The sequence below is a fragment of the Pempheris klunzingeri genome, chromosome 2 (genome assembly GCF_042242105.1).
Source record: "Pempheris klunzingeri isolate RE-2024b chromosome 2, fPemKlu1.hap1, whole genome shotgun sequence".
Lineage (NCBI taxonomy): Eukaryota > Metazoa > Chordata > Actinopteri > Acropomatiformes > Pempheridae > Pempheris > Pempheris klunzingeri.
The window spans coordinates 16,881,104-16,909,056 of NC_092013.1; the positions used below are offsets into that span (position 1 = coordinate 16,881,104).

Consider the following 27,953-nt stretch of genomic DNA (forward strand, 5'->3'; position numbering starts at 1 on the left):
AGGCGAGTTTAATTTTAGCTCCGATAGAAGATATCCCATCTGGATTTTTTTCTGTTTTAGCAGAAAATCTTTTCAGTATTTTAAGATAAGATCAACTTTATTAATCCCGAAGGAAATTATTTGCTTATTTTATGCTTTTCCATGTGTATAAAGTTTCTTAAATTTGAGCATGGACAAGGAAAAACAACACAGGCACATGCATATCAGGACATATGTTTTTAGGTACAGTTGAATCTATAATTGCTGCAGTCATGTTGCTCATTGGTGTGTTTAAGATATCAAACAAAAGTCTCAATGCAGCCAGGGCTGTACATGCCAGACTTACTGCTGATGGCAAGCAGTGAATTGCAAAAGGAGAAACATGATGTAAAACGTTTCCCAAAAGCCATCCAAACTATACCATGGTCCACAGATCGGCTCGAGACAGGCTCCTGAATGGAGAAATGTAGCACCTGAGAAGACTGGAGCTCATCCTCGCAACATTAAAATGCGAGGAATTGAGCTACTTGCAGCAGACAGGACAGACTGTGTCCATCCAGAGAAGGCCTAATCATGGAGGATCAAGAGGAGACAAATGGCGTGTCACATGCTCATCTCACACTCATGGAAATCTCACTGATACCCCATCTGTTTCCTTGTTGGAGCAACAGGATTATGAGGTGAAGCTGGTAATTTTTCCTTCAGTAACAAGATCTACAGGCACATCCAGAGTTGCACAGAACAGACTGTCTGTCGGGCCTCATAAAGAACTGCCCTGTTGTTTCACTCCACAGTGGCTTAATGTTACTTCTATCTATGTATAGAATGGAGAAGTGAGAAGTCTGTAGAGCTCAGGTGAGACTACACCTGTTAACAGAGGATGCAGGCAAGTTTCACAGACGGGGCCTGTTTCCACTAGTTATCTGCATAGTATTACACCGCCCACTGTGTCCAGTAGTTACTGGGTAGACTCTTCCAGTTTAAACCATTTAAGTGCTGTTAAATGGTAAACCAGTGTCACTGCACTGTTTTCTGCTGATCGAAGCTTTCAAATGCATTACATGGCCAAAAATATGAGGACAGCTGAACAAAATCATAGCAGCCTCCACTTGTCTGGGAATTAGCTTTGGTCTGCTGATGCTCGACACGTCTCTACATTTTGCGGTGAAATGCTTTCTTGCCCCATCCAGTACTGTTCTTTAAGTATTAAATATTAAATACAACACATATGACACAAAATATATACAACAAAGGTGGGAATTATTATATTAGATAGATAGATAGAAAGTTAGTGATAAAGCTGAGCTGAGGTTTGGGCTCTGTGCAGACTAGACTAGAGTGTCCACACCAAATTGGGAAAAGCATTTCTACACTTAAGCACATTTCTCCTGTGCTTTGTCCACACAATAAAAATTAGCCCAAAATTACACCAAAGTATGTGAACAGGGATGTCAGTTACGTGGTTTAGTTTGAATAACATTAATTTGAATTTATATTAAAGTTAAGTTCAAAAATGGGATCAAATGATGTGCTCTCCCAGTGATCCACTGACCAGTGGCAGCAGTGGAGGACACCTTTCCCCCGCTCCACAAGAGGGAGCCAGAGGTTAAAAACAAAAACAGACCTTAAGAAACACACGTGGGCCGAACCGGACGACAAAGTGCGCTTCCTCCCGCTAAACCCCGCCTCCACGCTTCCATGCATTGGCGCGCTTCGCGTCTGCGGCCGCGGCTCTCTGCTCCTCCCCGGGTGGTGGTGGACTGACTGACTCTGTAGCGGGCTGCGGGTGAAAACAAGGCAGGCATGAGTGCGGCGGGTAGTGCTCGGTCTGGTTCGGCCGCCGGCCCGGTCCAGCAGGGACTGAAAGAGGCTCTGATAGAGACGCTGACGGCCATCCTGTCCCCGGTCCAAGAAGTACGCGCCGCCGCGGAGGAGCAGATCAAAGTGCTGGAAGTGACAGAGGGTGAGTGGTAGCCGGCTTTCAAACGTGAGTTTGAGGGAGGAAACGATGGCTAGCGACCCGGTGCTCTCACTCATTAACGGCGTGGGCCTCTGCAGACATGAGCCCCATGCGGACAGCTGTCTGCTGCTGGTACCAGAGCTAACTATGTGCTGGGGACGCAGCTAACAGCCTCACGTTTGTCGGCTGCTGACTGACTGGGCTCCCTGTAGCTAACGTTAGGCCACATTTCCAGAAGTTACATGAAGACGTGTTATTCTTACCTCTGCTCGTGGGGTAGATTGTCTTACCTTGCTCAACCCGGAGTGACCAGACGAGCCACGGCTAACCATGCCAGAAGTAGCGTTATAATTATTAACGCTAGCTAGTAAGTAAGTTATATTAAGCACATGGGGGAGTGTGTGGACCCCTGCCTCAGTAGCACAGCAACAGGGTGGACAATGGTTCATCCTCTGCCTCAGTAAAAACGTCCATTTAGCGATAAGTTGCGTTTTTCTTGTCCATTAAGTGCGACAAGCTAGCTAAAATAAATCTGAAGCTATGGCAACACACGCATGCACACTTTTCCGGTCTCGAGCGCACTGGAATCAAATAACGTCACTTGGAAACGAGGGGACGACAGCAACGGATCCAGAAACGTCCACAGCTTTTAGCCTCACGAGCCCGCTGTTGTTGAAGCGTCTATATCTCTGAGGAGCGAAATAATTTCTAAAGAGTCAGCCCAGCTCCTGTGGTGACTGAAGTAACGTTACACCTTAAATTAATTTATTACTCATTCTCGGTCGCTATGGTAACCACCGAAAGCCCGGTGACGGACTTTCCCGCGAAGATGTCCCCCCCCAGAGGCATCTCACCGAGGCTGCCAGCTTCCTGTATCATCAGTACCACCAGGACATGAGGGAGGGACACACAGAGAGGGCTAGCAGTCCAAAGGTTTTCTTTGTTGTCACTGGAGAGCAAAGAAAAAAGTAACCACAGATTTTGAGACATGATGCAGATCATCTGTCCATGCACATACATAAAGTACTTATTACTGAATGGGAAGCATTCTTACATTAATGTACATGTATGCCACTGCAGTAACCACTTCTTGCTCTTAAAGTTAATGTTTCCATCTTTATGGATAATGCATAAAATGTTACGTGAAAGGACACCAGCATAGTGGGATCTTGTCTCTCGGGTTTATGATTATTTTAAAGCAGTTAGTGTTGAGAAGCTGTCTGAAAGCCCTGAAAACATCTTCAGGCTTGCTTTTCCTGATTTATTAGCACTCTTTTTGGCTTCAAAATTAGCCAAATGAAGTACTGTATCCTCTAGTTGGAAAGTAAACAGTTGAACAAGCAGTTTTGATGTTCTGTTTTTATAATTGCATTGACAGAATCTGTCTAAAATACTCACTAAAAGTATCAAACTATAGGCTAATTGATGGAATTTAAAAGGTGACATAAACTCGCCAATTTACATTGTGCTAACAACTGGAGACAGTTTACGAATTGGCTAATTGGCTGATACCCAGAACAAACCATTGTATTTTGTTATGATAAAGAACTCAAATGGGACAGACAGATACAGTACCCAATGGCTGTAGCTTATAATTCACTAGACTTTCCATTGTCTGTTTTGCAATTGTCGTGCCCCTGGTGAAAGGCTAATTGTGCTCACTGTCTGTCGGCTGTACGGCAGCGTCGCAGCGAGGCCGACCCTTTCCGCTGGCCCCCCTCTAAGGCAGCCACTTTGTAGGATTGTCAGCACTAACATTGTCTTCTGGCGCCTGATGTCACTCTTAGTAAAACCCAGTGAGAGAGAGCGGGTTCAGAGCAGAGGTTGATGCTGATCCTGAACTGTGTGTTAATCTCTCAACACTCTGCATGGCCTGTCAGGGCAGGTTCACACCAGTGTGCTCTGTTGGCTTCATAGCTCATGGGATGTTGCAATGATTTCATCCCTGGAACGAAATTATCTCAGTATTTTGTACTGCACATTTGTCATATTTAGCTATGTCATGGCTTTCTTGTATCTTTTTGTTTTTTTTTCTCATCGCATCACATGTTGCAGCAGCCATTTCAGCTCCCCAGTTGAATCCCTGGACAAAAGATAGTTTCAAGTAGGCAGCTTTGAGTTTGTGTGCAAGCTTTGCATATCATGATGCATACAAAAGCCTTTTATCAGTCATTTTTTTAAATTCCTGCTCTCATCACTTGATATGATTCCCCCAAATAGCTTACTGCCATAGGCGACGCTCTGAGCCTGCTCTTACTGTATTGTGTATGTTTAGAGCTCTAATTTGTCTATTTTATTTGTCCTTGCTGACATGTTCATGTTGTAGAGTTTGGTGTCCACTTGGCAGAACTCACAGTTGATCCTCAGGGAGCGCTCGCAATCCGTCAGGTGAGATTAAAATAAGAATGTCCAGCCCACATACATGCATATCAAATTAAAGACTCAGCTATTCTCACATAATGGCTCATGATCTACTTATATAATGTCCTGATTGTGACTCGCTGTATCACTTGTTCAGCTCTACAAATATCATGCTCATTCCTCGTGGATGTCCTGTTGTCTGTGTTTGCAGTTAGCGTCAGTCATCCTGAAGCAGTATGTGGAGACTCACTGGTGTTCCCAGTCAGAGAAATTCAGGCCTCCTGAAACTACAGATCAGGTTAGCCATTTTTCATTCTTCTTAAATACATTTCCTTTGTCTGCTCCTGGCAGAAGTTGTAGCTTTCAAAAGTATTCTTGCGCACAATTTTAATTTGACCTCAAAGGGCTTTTTTTTAGCCTAATGTTGCCAAACTCCTGTTGTCCCCCTCCAGGCTAAAGCCGCCATCAGGGAGCTGCTGCCAAGCGGTCTGCGGGAGGCGATCAGTAAAGTCCGCTCCAGTGTAGCGTATGCTGTGTCGGCCATCGCCCACTGGGACTGGCCCGAGGCTTGGCCGCAGCTGTTCACCCTGCTGATGGAGATGCTGGTCAGTGGAGACGTCAATGCTGTGCACGGGGCCATGAGGGTCCTCACAGGTATGTAATGAGACACACAAAAGCTTTACATGTACGTCCTTTTCGAACATGATGCCAAACCCCTAAAACAAAATGGCCTAAATAAGCTTTAGCTAAGATCACAATTAAAACTTTTAAAACGGCTGTATTAGTGGAGCTTCCATGAGAATGTAAGTTAACATTAGTTGCATCCATTTTTTTTCTTAATATCTCTTCCTGTCTGCTGTAATGTTGTAAATGTCCACACCGTGGAACTAATAAAGGAATATCTTATCTTATCCATTTTATACTGGCATTGTTACAGTTTCAGAGCTCTAACTCTATTACACAAACACAAGACTCCAGTCTTAATGGTGATTTGAATTTATCTTTTAAACTGTTTTTCCCTGTATTACCTGATCTTATCTGGTGCTAAATTGTTATAAAAGTGTAACAACAGAATTTTTAAAAACTTTGCACAGCCTAAAACCAATGTTGGTAAATTTACATTACAGTTACAGTGAAGCGACCTGTAACTAATGATCCCAATCAGTTTGACAGTCAGGGAGTTTAAACTGAAAGGTAAATGGTGTTGGATCAGTAGTGAGCATCAACCAATACCCTGAGTTAAGGTATCGGTGGAGAAAGCACGGGATCAGTGCATCTATTATTCAGCGCGCTGAGTTTGACAAATACACGTGTCACTACTGGATGTAACTTTAGAGAAGAAACACCAAACTGTCATGTTTTCTGCCGTGATATTGCTTTTTCAAACCCGTCCTATGTGTTTTTGAATCTCTTATGAAGTGAACACTTGAGGTACTCCCTTGGAAATAATGACTTGAAAGAAAACATGCATATTTTAAGTGTGTTTTTTGTTTATTTAACGACTTGTTGTCTGTTACATGCAGAGTTTACCCGGGAGGTGACAGATACACAGATGCCGCTGGTGGCTCCAGTCATCTTACCTGAAATGTACAAAATTTTCACCATGGCAGAGGTACTGCTTCAACTCTTGATCTCTACTGGTCAACATTCATTTAGTTACAATGCAGTGTTTCACTGTTTTAAAAAAATGCATCCTTTTGTATGTTCCCTGCCTAAAAATGAATACATTATATTTTCTGAATTTTATGTTTTTTCTAGATGCACAGGTTTTGACAACAGCCAGTAGCGTAATTGTTCTGCGCTGTGTTTGACACATATCTACCTTTTTAATGCTCCTGAACTGTTGCAGGTGTACAGTATCCGTACCCGATCCAGGGCAGTGGAGATTTTCACCACCTGTGCCAACCTCATCTGTGCTATTGAAGAGCTTGAGAAGGTGAGGCGGTCACAGCATTGATCATGTTCTGTCTGATATTATATGAATGATTATATAACAGATTTAGCTTGAATTAATTATGATAGAACATGCTTACCTTTGATTACACTTCTTTCTCCATGGAAAAAGTTTGATCTTATTCACTTACAGCTGATAATTGAATTTTTTTTAAAGTGGATGAATAACACAAGACAATAATACTGTAATGTACTCTGTATATGTGTGTGTGTGTGTGTGTGTGTGTGTGTGTTTGTAGGGTGCAGCCAAAGCGTTGATCTTCCCTGTGGTGCAGCAGTTTACAGAAGCGTTTGTGCAGGCTCTGCAGATGCCTGATGGACCCTCGTCTGATAGCGGTCTCAAGATGGAAGTCCTCAAGGTGAGACAGACATTTATGGACCAGAGTCATCAACTGGTTGCGTAGCGTGACCTGCGGACTCTTTAAATCATGTATGTGTTCAGCTGTGGAGGACGGGACTAGACAAACTGTAGTTACAAATAGTAGTATTTGTACTTTTTTTTTGTTTGGAACCGTATGGTAATTTTGGCATGTAGCAGTTCTTAGTCATATTTATTTACTCAAGAAACAAGACAACAGAAGTGATTCGATATTTATTTGAAAAACTGAACTTGTATATAACAGCTAAGGGTTTAATTCTTCATTCTTCTTTTTTGTTCTCTTCCAGGCAGTCACAGCGTTGGTGAAGAACTTCCCCAAACCCATGGTGTCCTCCATGCAGCAGATATTACCCATCGTATGGAATACACTGACTGAAAGTGCAGCTTTATATCCTTTACAAATCAAACTGCGATTTGGCTCATTTCCTGCTGGGATAACTGCTGTGCTGTGTCGTCTGTGCTTATTAAAGCATTTTTTAGACCAGTGAGTAAAATTAGCTTTCATTTGAGGTGAGAAAAAAATAACATGATATAGCCAGAGGTTTTACTTCCTTTTGTGCATTTATGTCAAGCACTTGCGAGGTTGGAGCTTGTGGCCTTGTGGTTGCAGAACATCCTCCCTAAACCACTAATGTACTTTACTGTAGAGGCTCATTCTGTTACATGGCAGTCAACTGTTTACTCGGCAAGAGAAAATGGCTGGAAAATGTTGACTTTTATGTAGACTTAATTAGTTTTGTCTGACTGAATGAACTGAATAATTGATATTTTTAGCAATAAAATTACATTTCTTAGTCAAATGTTTTTATTCAAGTGTTCCTTAACCAAATGTTCACTTATGTGAGAACAGAAGTCAACTACACAGAGGAAGTGGATGACCCCATAGACTCAGATGGTGAGCAGAATTCACATCATCCTAACAGCGGCTTTTCTTTCCCTCTTCTTCTTCTGCTTTCACTGCTATGTGACACTTGGGTTTCATCGTTTTTATTGCTAGAAACACCATCTAAATTTTCTGGTATTACTGGGTCATTTTTGCAGGAGAGGTTTTAGGTTTCGAGAATCTAGTGTTCAGCATCTTCGAGTTTGTCCACACGCTGCTGGAGAACAACAAGTTCAAGAGCACAGTGAAGAAAGCCCTGCCCGAACTCATCTACTACATCATCCTGTACATGCAGATCACTGAGGACCAGGTGAGAAATTACCTTAAGACAAATCACCTGTTGATGGAGGGGGGGGAAATAGAAAAAGTACAGTATATATGTTTTTAGTGATTCACTGATCGTTTGCCCTCCTGTTTCTTCAGATCAAAGTGTGGACGGCTAACCCCCAGCAGTTCGTAGAGGATGAGGATGATGACACCTTCTCCTACTCTGTCAGGATCTCTGCTCAGGACCTGCTGCTGGTGAGACAAAAACTCACTACTCTTAAAAATATTCCCAACAAATCTGTGTGAAATGGAATGGGGGGGGGGGAAATAGGACATTTTTAAAACTCAAATTCAAATGACACCATTATTACAACTCGTCCTCTTCATTTTGTTATGAAATCCCCTCTTGTGTAACTGAGATTTTTTTTTTTTTTTTTTTTTTACACCAAACCTGTTTGGTTCGATTCAGTTGAGCTCTGGTGTGTTTGCCTGTTTATTTTTGCTGGTGTGAACACTGTCAATCAAAAGAGGGGGGCCTCTGCCTGCTCCCAGACTCGCTCCCAGTAACGACTATGGGACAGTAAGATGTTAGAACTGTGATTTATTAACATGAATTAGAAATAGAAAGACAGAATAATGTTGAACTTGTGTCCTCCATGTATTGAGACTGTTCTGTAATAAGAATGGAAGGAAACAAGGTAAATGTCACACCACACAGGTCCTCCTCTGTAATATTAGGGTACCAAATGCCTCTTTGTCTGTTTCAGTTTTTTTTTTTTCCACTGTTTATGATAAACAAGGTTCAGTTACAAGCAGTAATGGCCATAATCCGTTATGTCTTTGTGACACCAGAGAATCCACAGTAACGTGCTACATGACTGCCGTCGGTCACCGATGCTGCAGTCGCTAAAACTGTCCATTGGATTCTGTGTCATTCAATAAGACTTCACACTCACACCTCTTGGTCTCTTTGTTAACAGAAATGAAGTCAGAACTAAAAGGCAGCGTTGCGTCATTTCATGCCTTCATTCACAAGCACACTCGATCTCAGCCCGTCAAAGCTGGAGTATCTTTACGTCTCATATCCATAATCGCGTCTCACATAGTTTATATCATATTATCATGAGATCAACTGAATTGATCATTTTTGAGGAACTTGGTAAAATGTAAAATCTTTATAGTTCACATCTGCAGATGATGGGAGGACATTCATGTCCGCTAGTCAACTGTTTCCACATGATGTCCTGGAGAAACACGCCTTCCTGCTCTCCTGCTTTTTTCTTCTCCTACACACACATGCTTCGCAAACACCGGAGGCATCTGTTAAACCATGTTGCCCTAGTCCTTGAAAAGGACTGGAAGTGGTTGTTTACTTATCAACAGTGTTTTTTTTTTTTTTTTTTTCTTCTTTCTGTGCAGTGTTGAATCATGCTGAGCAGTGCAGTCTCGTGTAAAAGGGGTCAGAAATGTCCAGCATTTACAAGTTTGCAGTGGTTTCCTAGCAGCTCTTTGCTCATCAGCTCAGTGGTCCGCCCCAAGAGTGTGTATAATGATGGTAACCTTTGACCTCTGCTTGCAGGCTGTTGCTGCAGAGTTTCAGAATGAGAGCGCAGCAGCACTGGCGGCGGCAGCAACCAGACACCTCCAGGAGGCAGAGCAGGCCAAAAACAGTGGCAATGAGCACTGGTGAGGAGAGACTGGACAGTAACACTTCCCTCTGACTCTATGTGACTTCACCACAGTGTCTGGTCTTAGAGCTTTGTTGAACTTCCCACATTCCTGCTGTAATTGAGGACAAAACCAAGTCTTACCATGTTTGTCAGGACCTGTGCTTTAAAGTCAGGAAACTTCCTTTTTTTTTTACCAGGTGGAAGATCCACGAGGCCTGTATGTTGGCCCTCGGCTCGGTCAAAACCATCATCACAGAGAACGTGAAGAACGGTCGGATCCAGTTTGACATGCACGGTTTCCTGGCCAGTGTTATCCTCGCTGATCTCAACCTGGCAGGTGAGTCCTGAGCTGACCCATGGAGTTTTATAGAAGTGATCAACAACACATCTAGAAAGGCCTCTAAACCCAGAAGCACTGCCTCTCTGAAGTGTGTGTTTATCCGTTCCCATCAATATACAATGCCATTTTCTGAGGCACTTACAGTGTTATTAAGTATTTCTACAATAATAAGTTATATAATATATAATAATAATTACTCCTAAGTGCCATAAGTCCTCCGTAAACATCACATTGCTCCGAATAATTCAAACAAATGTAATTATTGAATTAAAATGGCACAAAATGAAATTGTTGTGCAAACTAAACGCTTCATTTCTGATTTTTACTTGTCTTCTCATGCCTTGTTTTTGTTTTGTCCTGACCAGCGGCGTCTCCGTTCCTCCTCGGCCGAGCTCTGTGGGCGGCCAGTCGCTTCACCGCAGCCATGTCTCCTGAGCTCATCCAGCAGTTCCTCCAGGCCACCGTCAGCGGCCTCCACGACAGCCAGCCGCCCTCCGTCCGCATCTCCGCGGTCAGGGCCATCTGGGGGTGAGCAAACAGTGTTTTGTAGCTCTTTTGTTGTTATGTTATTTTTGTGATCTAACGTAGCAAACGTGAACAACTTCATCTCAAAGCCAGAAACCACAGTGCAGGCAGTAGTCAGGCCCAGTCTGTATTAGACCATCAGCACACTGATTACTGATTATTTTCATTCATATTTTCATTCATCGTTCGTTTAAAATCTTAAGCTGTAGCCAATTAGCTTAGCACAAAGGCTGGAAACAGTCAGACTGGCTCTGTCCAAATGTAACAAAATATGCCGGCACTTTTAAAACTCATTAATTATCACATCCAATCTTATTCATATTTCTTGGCCTCGCACATTGACTTTCTGGTGTCTTGTTGTCACTATGAGGTTGCCAGGCAACCTTTTACAACTCTAGGAAGTCACTGTACTCGCGTAATAAATAGTCCGGCACAAAACTCCAGACTTTATGCTATGCTAAGCTAACGGCTGTATTTCCCAAAATGTCTGACTATTGCTTAAAATGGGCAGTGTAGATGTGTTTATATTTTCTTTGGTTTTTTTTTTTTCATCTAGAGGGGGAGTTTGATATTTTTTTCTGTTAACCTCAGGCTTAGTTCATGGAAACATTTTTAGGTCTCAAATAACATCACAGATTCAAAAGATTCTTAACTCCCAGTACGGAGTTTAAGAGTCTCTAAATGATCATAAAGATATAAAAATGTAGGGTGGATGCTGCATGTTCATTGACGCCTGCTATCCATCTCCAGGTATTGTGATCAGTTGAAGCTGTCAGAGAGCACCCACGTCCTTCAGCCCTTCCTGCCCAGTATCCTGGAGGGACTGGTCCAACTGGCCGCCCAGTTCAGTTCAGAGGTCCTCACCCTCGTCATGGAGACCCTGTGCATCGTCTGCACCGTCGACCCAGCCTTCACCACCAGTGCCGAGAACAAGATCTGCCCCCTCACCATTGCTATTTTCCTTAAATATAACAATGGTACTGCTATAGTGCTGATGACCACATCCCCTGTTAGACTGTAATTCTACACTCATACCGTATTTCTTAGCTTGTCCCGATGACTTTGACATGGATAAGCTGGAATGAGTGAAGAAAACACAAATTTCTCTTAGCAAAGTCCAACAACAATCACAGAAGACGTTGACATGATAAGTTAAGAGAGACAGATTTGATTTGCCTCCTCTCTTCTCCTCAGACCCTGTGGTGGCATCCCTGGCTCAGGACATCTTTAAGGAACTGGCACAGATCGAAGGCTGCCAGGGCCCCATGCAGATGCGTTTGATCCCCACGCTGGTCAGCATCATGCAGGCTCCCCCCGACAAGATCCCCACTGGACTCTGTGCTGTAAGTAGATAATGGCTCAAAAAAGACAAAGATGTGTAAGACGTCGCACCTTTCAGAAGGAGCAGATGTCGACGTTTGTTGCCCCACTAGATTGTGTCTGAAAATGTTACAGGACAAAACAGATAATTTTTTTCTAGTATTACATAAACAAATCTGAGCACTTTGCTTGCCCTCTTTGTACCGCAGACGTCGATAGACATCCTGACCACAGTTGTCCGAAACACCAAATCCCCTCTCTCAGAGATGCTGGTGTGCCAGGCCTTCCCTGTGGTTGCACAGTGCACCTTACGCACTGATGACAACACGATAATGCAGGTAAAATTCAACTTTTTGGCACGTCATCCAAGCACATTTCATTCCTCTTCCACCACTCTCCTTTTACTTTATCCTTTCCCCCGCTCTCCAGAATGGTGGTGAGTGTCTCCGAGCGTACGTCTCCGTCGCCCTGGAGCAGATCGCTCAGTGGAGGGACGAGCAGGGGAACAGTGGCCTCTGGTACGTCATGCAGGTGGTCAACCAGCTGCTGGACCCACGGACGTCTGAGTTCACGGCTGCCTTCGTGGGCAGGTTGGTGTCCACTCTGATCTCCCGGGCAGGAACTCAGCTCGGGGAGCAGCTGGATCAGATCCTGCGAGCAATTCTGAGCAAGATGCAGCAAGCGGAGACTTTGAGTGTCATGCAGGTAGAGGGACATAAAGTTAGAAATAAAGTAGATGTTTGGCTGAGCTATCAAACCTGTTCCTGATGTGTTTGATAACCTGGTCTTTATTTGTCGATGGTGCAGTTACTGTCCCTATCTGATAATTTTCTCTCTACCTCTTTTCCCTCCTTCCTCTGTGTGTAGTCTCTGATCATGGTGTTTGCCCACCTGGTTCACTCCCAGCTGGAGCCTCTGTTGGAGTTTCTGTGCAGTCTGCCCGGCCCAACGGGGAAACCTGCCCTGGAGTTCGTCATGACTGAGTGGATGAGCAGGCAGCACCTCTTCTACGGACAGTACGAGGGTAAAGTCAGGTCAGACAAAATAATAATTTTACAAAATTTTAAAATGTGAAACCAGAGCAGGTGTCACAATTTGCAGTCATTTTTTTTTCCCCCGTTGCCTGTAGATGGCAACATCAACATGTCTTTGTCTGCTACTGATATTTGGGACAGTTTAGGCTGCATGCAAAGTGCTTTCCTATACAGTATAAAAGAGGTCTGTGTCATCATTCATGATCATCATTCATCATTCTTTTTTTTCTTTCTTTTTTTTAGCTCTCCAAAACTGAACTTGTCTCTCTGACTCCCTTTTCATTTGTTAAACAACTATTTCCATCACTTGTGTTATGAAGAAACAAACACAAACCTTCTAGGAGACACTGTCTGACAATGTGCACCTCCATCCCCAAATTTGAATAATCATCTCGTCTCCCCGTCTTAATCGCAGACGGTTTTTCAGTGCAGATTTTAGGAACAGCTGTAAACACTTTTTCTTCCTGACGTGGTCGGACAAACCATCACACAAACTAGTTCCTTTTGAGCATAACTCAGCCCTTAGACTGAAGCTGCTGACAGCAGTTTTGTTTTTGATTAGTTTCATCCTCCACAGGCATTCTCCACCCTCGTCACATATCTCAAATTTTTGTCATCTTTCTTAATTTCTTCCTGCAGCACGGTTGCTCTCTGTAAGCTGCTGCAGCACGGTCTCAACACTGACGACAAGCGTCTCCAGGACATCGTGGTGAAGGGAGAGGAGATCTACAGCCCTGAAGACGGCATCCGCACACGTTCCAAAGCTGCCAAGAGTGAGGCACTACATCACCTTCAGATACTTGAATCTGCAAACTATAAATACCTATTAAATACATATTTTTAACAAGGCTGCTCAAGTTGCAACACTGTCACTGTGACTAATGCTGTTAACACTGAGGTCTATGTCCTCCACAGACCCAGAGCGGTGGACCAACATTCCTTTGCTAGTGAAGATCTTTAAATTGATCATCAACGAGCTGTCGACGGTAGTGGAGGCAAACGCCAGCAGAGCAAACGCAGCAGACTGGAGCCAAGGTGAATCAAAATAATGCACATGCTTCTCTTCAGCTTGTGAACACTACTGACGAGATCCAACTTGTCCACCTAGTGGAACCTCTGATTGTTCGTTGTAGTGGATTAGTGAAAAAGTCAAGTCTGAAAGCCCTCATTTATTTTTGGCAGTGCATTCTCAAGGTTTGGTGTCACTCTCACCCAAATATAACGTGGTGATTAGCAATTTGCTTGTCAGCTTGGTGCAACTATCAACCAGCGATTTTTATCATCACGGGCTCAGAGTTCTCACGGTGAGCAGCATTAACTGCTGTTTATTGAAAGCAGGCTAGAGCAGACATCTCACCAGCTGCTGTTTGTCCCAGATTCCAGTGGCATGTGGGAGGACCATGAGCAGGAAGAGGCGGAGGATGATGAGGAGGAAGATGAAGGGCTCGCAGGGCAGCTGCTTTCCGATCTCATTGCTTCCAACAAATATGGTACTAGTATCTCCCCGGTGCCTCAGCTATTCCTGGAGTTTCTCTTCAGTCCCACGGGCCTCTTGCTTAAAATGCTACTGCAGACCTTTGTTTCAGGGCACTAAGTCTGCTCCTGCCTTACAGATGACGATTATTACGAGGATGATGAGGAGGACGATCCAGATGCCTTGAAAGACCCCATATATCAGATTGATCTGCAGGTACACTAAACGTTTATTCCCACACAACATTACAAAAATGTTTCCATCAGTGAGGTAGCAGTGGGGGGGGGGGTTAATGAGTCGGGGGACCATCCTGCAGCTGGAAGAGCCTAGCTGACATATTTATTGTGCTAGCAGGAGTAGGTGTTCATGTTGAAAAATCATAGATCAAAAATGCACCATGAAATAGTCAATATCCTAGACAGTCAATTCAGAAACTAAAAAATGGAAATAAAGTAACTACATATGAATGTCTGTGGCTAATCCTGCTAATACCTGATAAATCAAGGCACTTAATCACTTTAAACTAGAACTCCAGTGCTGCCATAAAGGAGTCCTGCTGAAAGTACTTGCAGTGTTGCCCACTGAGGCCTTATACACCCAGAGATATTAAAGCTATAAGCACCATGGTGATAAACCTTAAACCTTGGCAAAATCTCTGAATGTAGAAAAATGTTAATATTGTCATATTGCAAGAATGTAAAGCCTTTTGGCCTGTTGTGTTCATACAAATGCATGTTAATCTCTATCTATAAATATAGTAAATAGCAGGGATGTCAAATGAAATGTGTCCTATACGGCTCTTATGTTACTGTGAGATAAATGCTTTCCGGGAAGAGCCGGCCCTCCAGAATGGCCGCGGCCACCCCTGCAAGATGCAACCTTCGTCGCCAGTGTAAGAGAGTGCTTTCTGTGTCACATCGGATCAGGAGATGCTCCAGTTATAGAGAGGCCTCACAGTGAAACAGGGCCGGCTTTGTTGGATTAGTCTTTAAGGATGAAGCGCGCAATTTTCAACAAAAGGCAAAACTGCGTGTATCCAGCTCAGCAAACTTGAGTGCAAAAACCACGATTCAGTAACCCACAGGAGAGGGAATGGGAAGGGCTGTTTGTGCGTCCTGACACGACATCAGGCTGATGTCTGCAGACGGCTGCTAGCGAGCGTCAGCGACCCGGCAGGTAGAGGCAGACTGCGGAAACACGCTGATCAGTCAACTCTTCCCTGGCTTCAAACAAACAACAAGCATTCGTCTCGCTGTTCCTCCTACATGTGACAGGTGAGATCAGGTCGTCGCTTTGTGACGGCGATATCATTAAAATCAACTTGGTTCTTTTCCCAGGCTTACCTGACAGACTTCCTGACACAGTTCGCCCAGCAGCCGTGTTACAGCATGTTCTCAGGCCACCTCAACAACACCGAGAGACAAACCCTGCAGTCCATCGGCCTCTAGCCCCGCCGTGTGCCCGTTCCGACATACCTTCTTCCATCTACAGCGCCCGAAAACTCTCCTCTGTCGCCCCATCACTTACGCACTTACAACACAGCGAAGAAAAAGGAGGAAAGAACTTGGGAAGATGGTTCTGGCGGAGGAAGGGAACAGGGTTAAAAGACAAGCACTTACCCATAACTGGGATGAAGGACATTTGCAGATGTTAAACTGAGGAAGATGAGGAGGTGAGCCTGCTCAGGTCTGTTCCAGACGAGGTCGGAGGACTCACCATTTTAAGAGTAATTACAGAGCGGACGAGAGGGTTGAATAAAGAGGTCGAGGCTTCACGGTGGGACAGGTGAACCATGAAATATAAACGGACTATTTTGCCATGTCCTATTTGTAACCTAGCCCCTTATTTTTGTGTTTCTGTATAAACAGAGTAAAATGCAACATGGAAAACACTTCCAAGAGACTTTACATTGATTAAAACAAAGTTTAAAAAAAAAACAAACAAAAAAAAGACACCATCCCGATCTTTGGAGAGGGACAGAAACATTTGGCGGCCTTATATTCCAGAAAACGTCGACTGTTTCTGACAGGAAATGAAAAGCTCTTCGACCAGCTGTCGTGTCTCGGGGTACGGTGGGTATTTGGGAATTCACACTGTTGCCATGGTGATCCACAGCCCTGTCATTTCCTTGTACCCATTGAAATTTGGGATGGAAACATTTCTAAATAAAAGTCCTGACAGGACAACATTTCCAGATTGATTTCCAGATTCCTCTCTTGTCTCCCCGAGCTGGGAATTGTATACGAACTTCATCCCATTCAACCACATTTTTATGAAATCCAAATCTGAAAAGTACTTACTGTCTCCACTCTTCATGCTGCGTCAGACTGGCATCTCTTACTGAGCCGCAGACATTTTTTAGCCTATTTATGGAAAATTAAAACAAAATGTGTTGGTTTACAGATTTGTGCTCACTATAAATTCACTGTACAATGGAAGTGGTTGAAGTTTTGACATTTTTATCAGTAATCTAGAATATTTTCACAGGATTAAAATGATGTGGATCAAAAATAAATTCATTCTGAAAAAGTAATGATCAATATGTTCAACATAGAGACGGAAATGACCAGTTTGGTGTGTAAAACAACATGAACATAAATTCATTCCAACATGTGGGCAACATCTTACTTCATTTCTCCCACTTAGTATTTATAAACGTTGTAAAAGAATATTAGTTTTTATTATTGTACAGTAATTGTTCGTAAGTATAACCACTATTAAGGCATTTTATTTTCCGACGGTACTTTAATAGATTGTCACTTAGATGTTTGTACAGCAGCCTCCACCTCTGGTGCCCACAGCAGGAGTTTGTCCTTGGAACAGATAATCACACACGATAAAAGTATTTATCTCGGGGTTGAATGATAAAACTGATAAAAATGATCCCTCAGAGTAGAATATGTTGCAGTTTTTTCTATTTTATGCTACCTTAGTGTCTAAATCTGCTTTAACCCTTAACATAATGCTAGATTTGGTCAGGCTGGAGATATAAATCTTTGATATGAATTGCTGTAGAGTAACAGGAACCATCTGAGTTTTCCAGTGCGAGGGTATGAACGACTATTAATATCCCTTAATGTTTAAGTGGTCAAAATGCAAAAACAAAATTACGTGATACACTGAATAATGCAATTTTCACAAATATATCCAAAATAAAAACAGTCTACAGCCAAACCTCATCAGTTTTTACATAATAGAGTTTACCATCCATCTAACACTTACTGATTATAACGGCCTATTGACCCACAGTGTGTCTGGATTAAGAAAACCAAAGCAGATTTAAGCTCCTGAACACCCACTCAGGTGTTTTAGAGCTGTGTCTGAAAACAGGCTTATGATAACTCCATGACAACAACTCTGCAACAGGTGCAGCACAACCACAGTCTGCACATGCGCATGTACAGCAGATCTCCACCAGGGGGCGCTGTCAGCAGGGATTTTTGCTCTCATTAATCGTGAACACAGATGGACTGATCTCTGCACCAGCCTCACATGGACTTAAAGCCAGCTGGACCTGTTTGTGTATGTTGTATATTTCTTACAGTCCAAACAGTAAAAGCTGTATAAAGCCCATGATGACTAAATGTACAGTGTATTTACATCTTACACAAATAATGTCTCCTCCTTATGATCCTTAACATCTAGTAAGTATTAAGAGCCAAAACTACCTACAGTATTAAAATATAAGCACTAATGTAGAATCGCCCTTCTTTCAGTGTTGTGTGTGTTTTAGGATTATTATCACTGATGCATGAACATGTAAGCATCCTTTTAGCTGTAGTTGGTCGAAATGATTTTAAATACTCGATTAAGGCGTCTTTATAACTGGTTTCTATTTATCTACAAGTCTCTTTTAAGGAAAACACCGCAATACCTCCCCAACCTTTTGCACCTTTCGCTTAATAACTATCACCTGAGGTCCAGCGATCTCATTACTTTATCTGACCCAAAAGCTCGTACTGTCTCCGGCCACAGTTCCTTTGGTTTTGCTGCAGCTAATGACTGGAGCTCCCTTCAAAACTCCTTCAAACTCTCAGTTCTCCCTTCAATCCATATGTTTAAACAGAAATTACAGTATTGCATAGTTGACTGTTGCACTTGTTGAATCCCCTTTGCTCTTTAGTCTCCTCATCATTGGTTGTGAGTCTTGGATTCTTTTGCTACTGTTTCCTTTTATCTGCTCTTGCTTTGCTTTGTTTTTGTTTTTCCGCTGGGGCCTCTCGCCAGGTCATCATTGTAAATGAGAAGCTGTTCTCAACTGATTTTACCTGGTAAAATAAAGGTTAAATAAAATAAAATAAATAAAATTAAGTGAAATCTGCAAAAACACCCAAACTTGTAAAGTCTGTTTTTAACTAAATATTTAAACCTGTTTTTTTTTTCAAATGTTTAAAAATGTTCAAGAAACGAGAACTAAACAGCATAAAATGAGGCAGGTCGAAGCACTATGATTATTAAATTATTTATTAATTATGTGTTGTTGTTTTTTAATGGTTGATTTGCATTGAAGTGTTACTACTGGATCTTTTTAAATTTGTATAAGGAAATAAGATTTACATCCCACATTAAAATGACTTGAAAAGAGGGTAATCTCATTTATATTAGCTGCACATGTTTTGTGTGAAAAAGTCTAAAATATGCAAAACATCCAGCTGTTAGGGAAATGTTATGGTATAAAAAGTACGATGTTTATCACTGAAATGTTGTGGAGTCGAAATACAAAGGAGCAAAGCATGAATCCTCAGAACTGTACTCAAACGCAGCACATAAGGAAAATATAAGGGTGCTCAGTGACAGCGCAGCACAATGTGTCACTTTAATACAAACGCAGCGGCACTAAAGTATCGCTATAACAGTGATACTATTACTGCACTATTACTACACTAAAGAATCACTATAATAGTGATCTGTGGTGAAACAGTCTGATTCTTGGCGTCCTCGTCGACACGTAACACGGTGGAGTGTTGTTATTTTTTCCGACGTTTGAGGCGTGTACGTGAAGGCGCCGTCCCGCTACTTGAGCTCCGTCACAGCAGCGATGTGTCATTCATGACCGACCGTCTCACCGTCCCGTCTCTTCTGCAGCCGCCGGAGCCACGATAATGTCTGACAGCGCCCGGTAGTTGGACCTTTCTCCTTCATTTAGCACCGACCGAAAAACGGCCCCTCTTCAGAATAATCGTCTTCTCGGTCTAAACTGGCTTGAGGATGATCTCCCCGGCGGACAGCGTGTCCCTCTCCGCGCTGACTGCGGCGCTGCTCACCGTCGTCCTCTGCTCCTCTCCCGGTAAGATAACGGCTCCAGGCCGCTAGCGCAGCGCTAGCTGGCTAGCGGCCGACCGTCTTTATTCAGCCTCTTATTCTGCTTGTTTACATGTGTTTGTTGTTTATCTCAGTCCTGGATATCTGTAAGTAAACCGCAGGCAGCAGACATTTGTCCGGGCTCCTGTGGACCAGTCTCACCGGCTTCAGTGTGTTCGTTCAAATTATTTGTTTTTGTTTCATGTCAACGGCAACAATGGGAAGCTAATGCTAGCTAACTAAGGCTGTGGACGTTAGCATGGCTGCAGCTGTCTGGTCAGGAGTCTTATTTTTTATTTTTGTTTTCAAGAATTAAAGATTAACGTCACAAAATAGGTTGTTATTTTCCAACACAGGAGCCAGCGTGTCTCAGCAGCCCATCTTATATAATTCAAGCCTCAAATATCAGCCAATCAAGCTTTATGTGCATAGATGGGTAGATGGATGGATGGATAGATAGATGGATGGATAGATAGATAGATAGACAGTTTGAAGATTAATGCACACCAAAATAAAAATGATGTTAGTAGTATGAGGCATGTGTCTTAGAGCTCTGTGCTTTAATGTATATTTTAGCACCAGTTTAGCTAAAAACTCATCTTATTAAGCCAATATGTGCACTTAAAATCCTCAGTTCAACAAGGAAGAGCAGCTCTGAGTGGTTTAGTTTACATGCAGTATTTGGTCACGTTGTATTGTCAGATGTACTGTTTGTGGCTCCCAGACTTGAGGAAACTCCTGTTAGATGTGCGGGTCAGTGTGACTTTGAGCGGCCTGCACACGTGTGGCTGCTGTGACCAGGCTGTAATTTAGTGTGCCTTTAATTCTATGCTGCCTTAAACATAATCACACCAGCTGCCTGCAACTCACTTTAGGGGTTAGTGTTAATTCCTATGTTCATTCTTATGCGTGTGTCTCAGTCACTACGTGAACTCCTTCTCCAGAGAGAGCGCAGAACCAGAACATCACACATCACAGTGTTATTCTCCACTTTTGCTCCATTTCTGGGTTTTGAAAAAGGATGATCATATGATGCAAATGTGGATTAAATTGGCGAATGAGTGAGAGCTGCAACAATTAGTCAATTAATCCATCATAATCTACACTTATTTTGATTTGATTGTTTAGGCCATTTTTTTTCAAGCAAAAATGGGAACCTCTGATGGGTTCAGGTCTTCAAATGTGACAATTCTGCATCATAGTAAATTGAATATTTGGGGTTTTTGGATAAAAATAGGCAACATTTTGGGTTGTGGGAAATTGTGAAGGACATTTTTTAACTGTTTTCTGGCGTTTTATATTGTAGAACAAATGATAAGTCGAATATTACAAACAGAAATTGACAGATTAATTGATGATGGAAATAATCATTAGATGCAGCCCTAGAAATAATAAATAGACTTTTTTTAAATTTCAGACATACAATTCCTTTAAATCTCCTGGGTACCTTACTTGAGCCCTTATCAGTTTTCAACCTCTGCCACAGGGATTCGTTGAATAATACATTATGACTGTGCTTGGCCTGGAATAAGAAAGCTGTGAAGAAAGAAGAGCCAGTGCAGGTTGGAAATAAATATTTATTTTCTCCCGAAGGCAGAACAAAGCAGCGTCTGTAAGTGAACAATCAAGAATCAAACATAAAACAGAAGTGACAGCGTGTCGGTAAAACTGAGAGAAAATAAATTCTTTTGAGAATGAACTGAAACTGTCTGACCTGCTGCTTCCTTCTTTTCTTGACACGTTTTGATCGTCTTCCTTCTTGCTGCCCCCCTCTCACTCGTTGCGTTGCATTTGTCTTGCAGTCAGTGGGAACGAGGACTGTCTCTGGTACGTGGATAAAAATGGCACCTGGCACAATGGCTTCGACTGCCCTCTCATCACGTTCTGCTGTGGGAACTGCAACCGGCGCTACTGCTGCCTGGACGCCTTCAAGATGATCACAGAGAGGGAGCAGAAACGCTGCATGCTCTTCCAGTTCAGGTGGGAGCAGCGGCAGGGTTTTTAATTTGATTACTTATCTATTCATTTACTCGACACCAAGAGTCAGCGTTTGTGTTCACGATTCAATACTATCACTGCAGGATCACATTTCCTTCATTTCCAGATTCTGTAACATCCTGTTAGAGGACATTTGTCGTCACGGTCTGCACAGAAAAACACACCTCCCCTTGCTGCAAGATGCGTCCTCAAACATCTGGAAACGTAAATCCATCCCAACAAAGTGCACTGACAAATTATGAAGTGAAAACAATGCCAAAAATGAAAAAGAATGAAATTGAATTTATTAACCTTTTCTTAATATATGGATGGTCTTCATGTGCATCAGGGACATTGTCACACAATTAGTCAATTAATCTATAGGTGATTTACAGACAATTAATCTGTAATTTAACAAATTTTAATTGAATTCTTTATGAAGTCCATAATCAGACAAAACTGCTGACTCGACTATGAGTATTTGCTGCTTTTCTTTTTGTATATCATTGTAAATTTTCTTTTACAAATCTTTTGGGTTTTAGACTGTTGGTCAGATAAAAATGAATAGTAATACAGAGTGTGCTGAGACATAAATATTTACAAACAATGTGAGGGCATGTGGAAGTTATACAAAAATTACACTTACAATACTGGACTTTGGTGCTCGTTCAAAGTGTTTTGTGTGTGCAGACAGCACTGCCAGCAGCAGTAATATTAAAGTATTACTGTGTCTGAGATCTCTGTTCTCTTTGGCGACGAGCAGTAAATACGCGTGTTTTTGGACGTCACTTCCAAAACCGCGTCGCTTGTGTCACGTCAGTCAGTTGGCAGCTGGTTTACTCGCATCGCCTGCAGAGACGGGAAGCAAAAACAGTACGCAGCTTCACGCACAAGTGAGCTGAAGACATGGATATAGTATTGGAGCGAGTCTGTTGCGTTTGCTCTGCCTACCACCACTGGGGGAGCGACCACTGCTGAGTGATGTCACTAACTCTGCGCTGCTTGGGATTTTTTTTTCTTTCCCGGGAATATCGTCCACACCCAGTTCTAATCTCCTAGTAACACTGCAAGTGCAAATGTCTTCATCAGTGGGCCATAGGCTCAGTCAACATTATGTTACTTCAGACAGAGGGGGACTCAACAGATATAGATTTAAAAGAAAAACGTTGAGATTTTCACTTCGACATTAAACAGTTGCATCACTTCATGGCATTTGGATTATGGGGTGATAGAGTTACATGTACAAGAGGATTTAAGTGGGAATGCATTCTGCCAGCAATTTCTGCTAAAAGCCTGAAGTCAAGACGCTCTTAAACTGGCCTGTTCCTGTGTCCCATGGGCTGCATTTGACTTAATGGCCCTGCTTTGGTCCCTACAGTGTAATATGTTCTCATTAGTGGTTCTATCTCATCAGCTATCTGTGCTTTCAGCGGTGTTTAATGCCAGAGTCCCCTGTGAGGAGTAGTGGTGATGCTGATCTAAGCAAGGTATTACCTGGGACTTGCAACATGGGAGTTTTCCCCTGCAGCACTTGAAACCATCCATCACTTTCCAGTGGCAAGCAGACAACCTGCATCTTATTAATCCCTGTGGGAGATCAGATCAGTGGGCGGTGGAGGCTGAGCTGTGATGGAGGGTCTCTTTGCTTCTCTGAGACGATGAGGTGATGGAATCTGGTGGAGAGACGGCGAGATGCGGCATTCAAGTCGTTAACTCGGATGTGATTTCAGGGTCAGTCTGTGGTGAACAGCGTGCCTGAATCAAAAGCCTCCCATCACAGCCATCTCTGCTTTAATCCTCCCTAAAGTGACTCATAATTAGCAGAGACAGAGGGGGAGGAACAATGTGAGGCCAGATGATCAAAGCAAGTAGGAAAAGACTCTGTAACTCAAGTCCTCCGCTTTCTCTCCTCCCAGCCCCACCACTCTAGCTGGCATCGCCTCCTCCATCCTGCTGTTTGTGGCGATCATTGCGACCATGGTGTGCTGCTTCATGTGCTCCTGCTGTTACCTCTACCAGAGAAGGCAGCAGAGGGGCAGGACACCCTATGATGGTGAGACCTCTACTCTTCACGTCCATGCTTGTGCAGACAACCAGAAGGCTGTAGCTTTCCCTCACTGCAGTCTGCACTTTTTCCACCCGCAGCCCAGCAGATCCCCATGGCCAGCTACCCAGTGGAGCCCATGTACGACGCTTATGGAAAACCACTGGGATCCTCTGACTACCCACACGTAGGTTATCCAATGGCACCCCAGTACCCTGGCATGCCCCCACAGTACCCGATGATGCATCCTGGACCCTATCCACCAAACCTGATGGATCCTGCATACAGCCAGGGTAAGAGCAGCTTTAGATATTACGTCCACATTTTGTCCATCATTAGTATAAATTGCTGTTTTGTTCTGACAACAAAAGACAAGTCTAGTAAAACCCCTAAAAGTAATTTTGCGGACAAATCAATGCAAACAAATGATGTGCCACTATACTGTATATAATACAAGCTGCTTTAGTTACTTTTGGAGAAGGGAAGTGGCTCCATACCTCTAATATTACCCGGTGACTATGACACCACCCCTGCTGGAGGCAGGATGAATACACAGGAAAGACGAGAAGTGCTTCTTGTAAAATTATTTCCATGAAATCTATTGAGCATGTTCACGATCCTCAGGATGTTTGGGTGACCCCCTGATTTTTTTTTTTTTTTTTTTTTCCTGTTGCATCAGCATTACGTCAAAATCTCCACAAGAAGTATAAAAAAAAAAAACTGTGCCATGAAATTCACTGACACTCATGCTCCCCAGAGGGCAGGTGCTATTTTGGACACTGTCCTCTAGCGCCACCACCAGTTTGATGCAGGATATCTACTGATTTAGAGGGCAGATTGCCATAAAATTAGGTGAAATTTGCACACTGTACATTTCATGCCACCAAGGGCATTTTAAGTCCACTGACTCTGTTATCTCTCCACGAGTGCCATCTCAAGGACAAATTTTACGTTTTTAGCCGCTCTATGGCAGTGCTGGTTGGTTATCAACTACTGTTTGTGAAACGAATCCAACTGAATTTGATGATTTTTACTGTAATCGTAGAACAAGAGGAAGATCTGACTTTATTCTTGTTTCCACTTATTTTTCAGCCCCTCCACCTTACTCTCCACCTCAGTATCCTGGTCATTGATGGGCTCGTCCACACACTGACAGAGCGGGGAAACGACTGCAACTGAGAGAAATGACTGTTTCAGAAGGAGAAGGCAGCGCCACTCTCTCACACACTCAGACAGACACACACACACTCAAATAAACACAACAGCTTGACTAGCAGTGGTTTGCCTGTGAACGAGAACAGGAGGCACTTTGTTATTTTTTTGTTTGTTTGTTTGTTTATTTACAACATTGTCCTACTTTTCCGGAGCATTTACGTAAGTCAAATTGTGTCCTGCAACCTGACGCCTGATGGCTGCGGGCGGGTGTCACGGAGGCCGACACCATTCCCAAAGTGGCTGGCGGCTCGACCGTGTGTGCTGCCACGTCCGCTCTGACACACTCGCCTCAATGACAGGGTGTCACCTAAAGACAGGGCTCATTACCCTACAGAGGAGGAGTCAGAAGGGATTTACAAAAATGATAATGCACTCCCTCTTTGTTTATTCAAGGGAAAAATGTTTTTCTTCCTCACTTTTGTTAAATTTTAATGAATTGAAACTGCCTAAGGCTACATTCCAGGTCATCCATGATCCACATTCTCCAAATATGATGACATGATGTCTTTATCTCTGTTTATTTGATGTTTTTTTTGTTTTGTTTTATGTGGTAGAGGCTGAAGTGAAAAACAAATTGCGTGTTTGTTTTAAAAGGTGACATGTACGGCTCGAAGGCAGTGCAATACTGACTTAAATTTGCTCAGATGGTCTAAGGATTTTATGGCACTCGTAATTCTGTGTAAGAAACCTTTAGTCACCTGTTAGGTTCACCTCTTTCTTCTCTTTTTTTGTATCTGACTCGACTAATTTACTTCATGATAGTATAGTAGCTGCACCACTGTAATGCAACATCTCGACATCAGCATGCTACCCCAGTCAAAGTTATCGGTCCCGTGATGCTTCTTTTCTGGTTTTAAATGAATTAGAATTGAGTTTTTAGATTAATCCAAAAATGCCAGGTAGGATGTTTTCCAGTGAAATTCATGTTAAATGTTTATTTCTTGTAACATATCAGGTCAGGGGAGTTGCAGGTCATGCTGCTTAACTAAAACAAATTATCCCGCCTTACAATAATTAACCACGAAGAGGGAAAAAAAAAAAAGATTAACTATTTAAATACATATTTTGTAAATCTGTTCTTCAGCTGAATATTTTATGATATTGTAACAAGTTATTTTAAACATAATGTATCGTTATTGTAACATAAGATATGATGTTTTAGCATTTTGGCATCTTTCCATTAGGTATTTATTATTGTTGAAATTACCTTTTACTGTGAATGGGTTCTTCTTACCTTCTGGACAAGCTACAAAGCCAAAAAATAGATTTTGTTGACCACCTCTTTTTAAAATTATAGTTCTACATTTTTGAAAGGAGTTAGATAAAAAGATTAATACCAATTTCACGTCTGAATGGTAAATATGTAGCTAGCTAGCTGTTAGCCAAAGGCAGCAGTACGTTAGCTTAGCTTAGCAACCGCCTATGACTGAGTGGAAATAAAACACGACTGCCAGACCCATTAAAGCTCACTAATTAACATTATATCATGTTTATCCATGTAAAAACTTGAGTGCATCAGTTTGCTGTTGTATGGGAAGCTATGTGGCAGAATAGGGTATTTCTATTCAGGCACCCGGCACAGACTCGTTAGAGACGAGTTAGTCCGGCACGTGGCCCCCTGTAAAATGTTGAATTTTCGTTTTTACATCAGTGTACATCATATGCGTTAATTACTGAGCTTGGGGTGTATTTTATCACCTTTGGACATCTGCCGTTAATGCTAGCTTGTTGGCTAGCTGTTTGCGTTAACACGACCAAAATGCAGATAGCTGTAGCTGTTTCCCAAAATGTGGAAGTGTTCCTTTAAATCTACTCTTACAGAGTTGGGCTCCAGTGAGGTCAGGGCCCGAGACTTGTAATCAATCTGTAATGTGTCCCTTGTGAAATGTGTTAGCTGGAAAACATGACGTCTCAAGCATGCTGACATTTAGCTGTCTGACTACTAATACATTTTGCCTGGATTATTATTCATTCCAGTGCAATTCATCTCAAATTTAAAGTCAGAAGAGGCCCATTAAAAACTCTTGTCATGCTGATCAGAGAAGCCTGAAGTTTACAGAAGCCTGTAAACTTCTCTTTGAGACTCACTGCTGTATCTTGTCTCACTGCTAAACCACGCAGCAATGAATCAGACGAGAGCTATTACCACTAGTTTACAGCGTAAGTTGTTTTCTCCGCTGGCTACGTCCATATGTACAGATTTGTTGAGCCTTTGTAAAGCACAAAGAGAACACCGGACTTTTTCTTTGTAAGACGCTTTCATATGTAATTTGACATAACGTTTGCTCAATGATGTTTCTGTTTATTTGTGCTTCTAAACCAACTCCATGAGTGTGTTTAATGAAACTGACATCAGTTGGCTAAATAACTTATCTAGGTGGCTTTTTGTCTGTTGCCATATGGATGGTATGACATTGTAATATAAGGTGAGTGGAAAGTTTTTATTTATAACATAAAATTTAACTTTGGAATGTAATATACACCTGTCTGCTGTGTCTTTTTGCTTCCAAGAAATCAAATTATGAGACCTTTGAAAAGTGTGTGTTTACATCACTTTGACCACTAGATGTCCATATTAACTTTCATCAATATGAACTATTTTCAGATGTTTGACAAAAATGTATATTTCACCATCATCACAACATATAAGCAACATATAACATAAGCAACATATAACCCAAATGTCCCTAAACAATACACTAAACAATACCACAGCCCACCTACATACCAGGGCAATATACATTTAGCATTTCAACACATATTCATATATATAATCTACTTATTTGGGTAATTCACATTTTGACACTCTTATTAAAATGTCAATGTTAAAATGTTTCTTATTTTATTGAATTCTTTTAAATATATGTTCATTCCAACAGAATATTGTTCTCATATATCAACTTCCACTCATTTTAAACAACTTTTGGACACTTTGGGTCAGGTGGTAATAATAATACATGATCTGTGCCGCTATAAAAATCTAGCAAGTCTCTGAATTTTAGTGCCTTCCTTTATAATAAACAGCAGGATATTGTTGTTTATTGTGCCTCAAGAACATGTCACCCTGCGTTTTGCTACATATATTTATTGCTCTTGTTAATCTAACGCATAACTTATCAGTTTCCCCCTAAAATCATCACCCTGCTGGTGTTACATTCAGCTCCTGTAAAAACAAAACTTTTATTTTCTCGCAGTGTTTTTCCCAAAATGTTACGAGGAAATATGAAAAGCTCCTGGAAGAAACACTGAGGCAGAAAATCTAAAGTGAAAT

General features: G+C 42.3%; 2 protein-coding genes across 2 annotated transcripts; both read left to right on the forward strand.

Moving 5' to 3' along the window:
- Positions 1 to 1,685: 1,685 nt before the first annotated feature.
- Positions 1,686 to 16,345, forward strand: ipo9 (importin 9). Its single transcript, XM_070846528.1, has 24 exons — positions 1,686 to 1,942; positions 4,266 to 4,327; positions 4,512 to 4,598; positions 4,753 to 4,954; positions 5,824 to 5,912; positions 6,150 to 6,236; positions 6,493 to 6,612; positions 6,920 to 7,020; positions 7,469 to 7,527; positions 7,674 to 7,825; positions 7,939 to 8,037; positions 9,362 to 9,468; positions 9,650 to 9,789; positions 10,158 to 10,320; positions 11,068 to 11,294; positions 11,512 to 11,660; positions 11,847 to 11,975; positions 12,067 to 12,342; positions 12,505 to 12,671; positions 13,311 to 13,444; positions 13,587 to 13,706; positions 14,048 to 14,161; positions 14,285 to 14,361; positions 15,483 to 16,345. The coding sequence occupies exons 1-24, from the start codon at positions 1,783 to 1,785 to the stop codon at positions 15,591 to 15,593; spliced, it is 3,132 nt and encodes a 1,043-aa protein (XP_070702629.1). The 5' UTR covers positions 1,686 to 1,782; the 3' UTR covers positions 15,594 to 16,345.
- A 2,863-nt stretch (positions 16,346 to 19,208) lies between these two features.
- Positions 19,209 to 27,158, forward strand: shisa4 (shisa family member 4). Its single transcript, XM_070845435.1, has 5 exons — positions 19,209 to 19,432; positions 21,249 to 21,426; positions 23,340 to 23,476; positions 23,569 to 23,760; positions 24,560 to 27,158. Exons 1-5 carry the CDS (start codon positions 19,354 to 19,356, stop codon positions 24,598 to 24,600), a joined length of 627 nt encoding a protein of 208 aa, XP_070701536.1. The 5' UTR covers positions 19,209 to 19,353; the 3' UTR covers positions 24,601 to 27,158.
- The last annotated feature ends 795 nt before the right edge of the window (positions 27,159 to 27,953 follow it).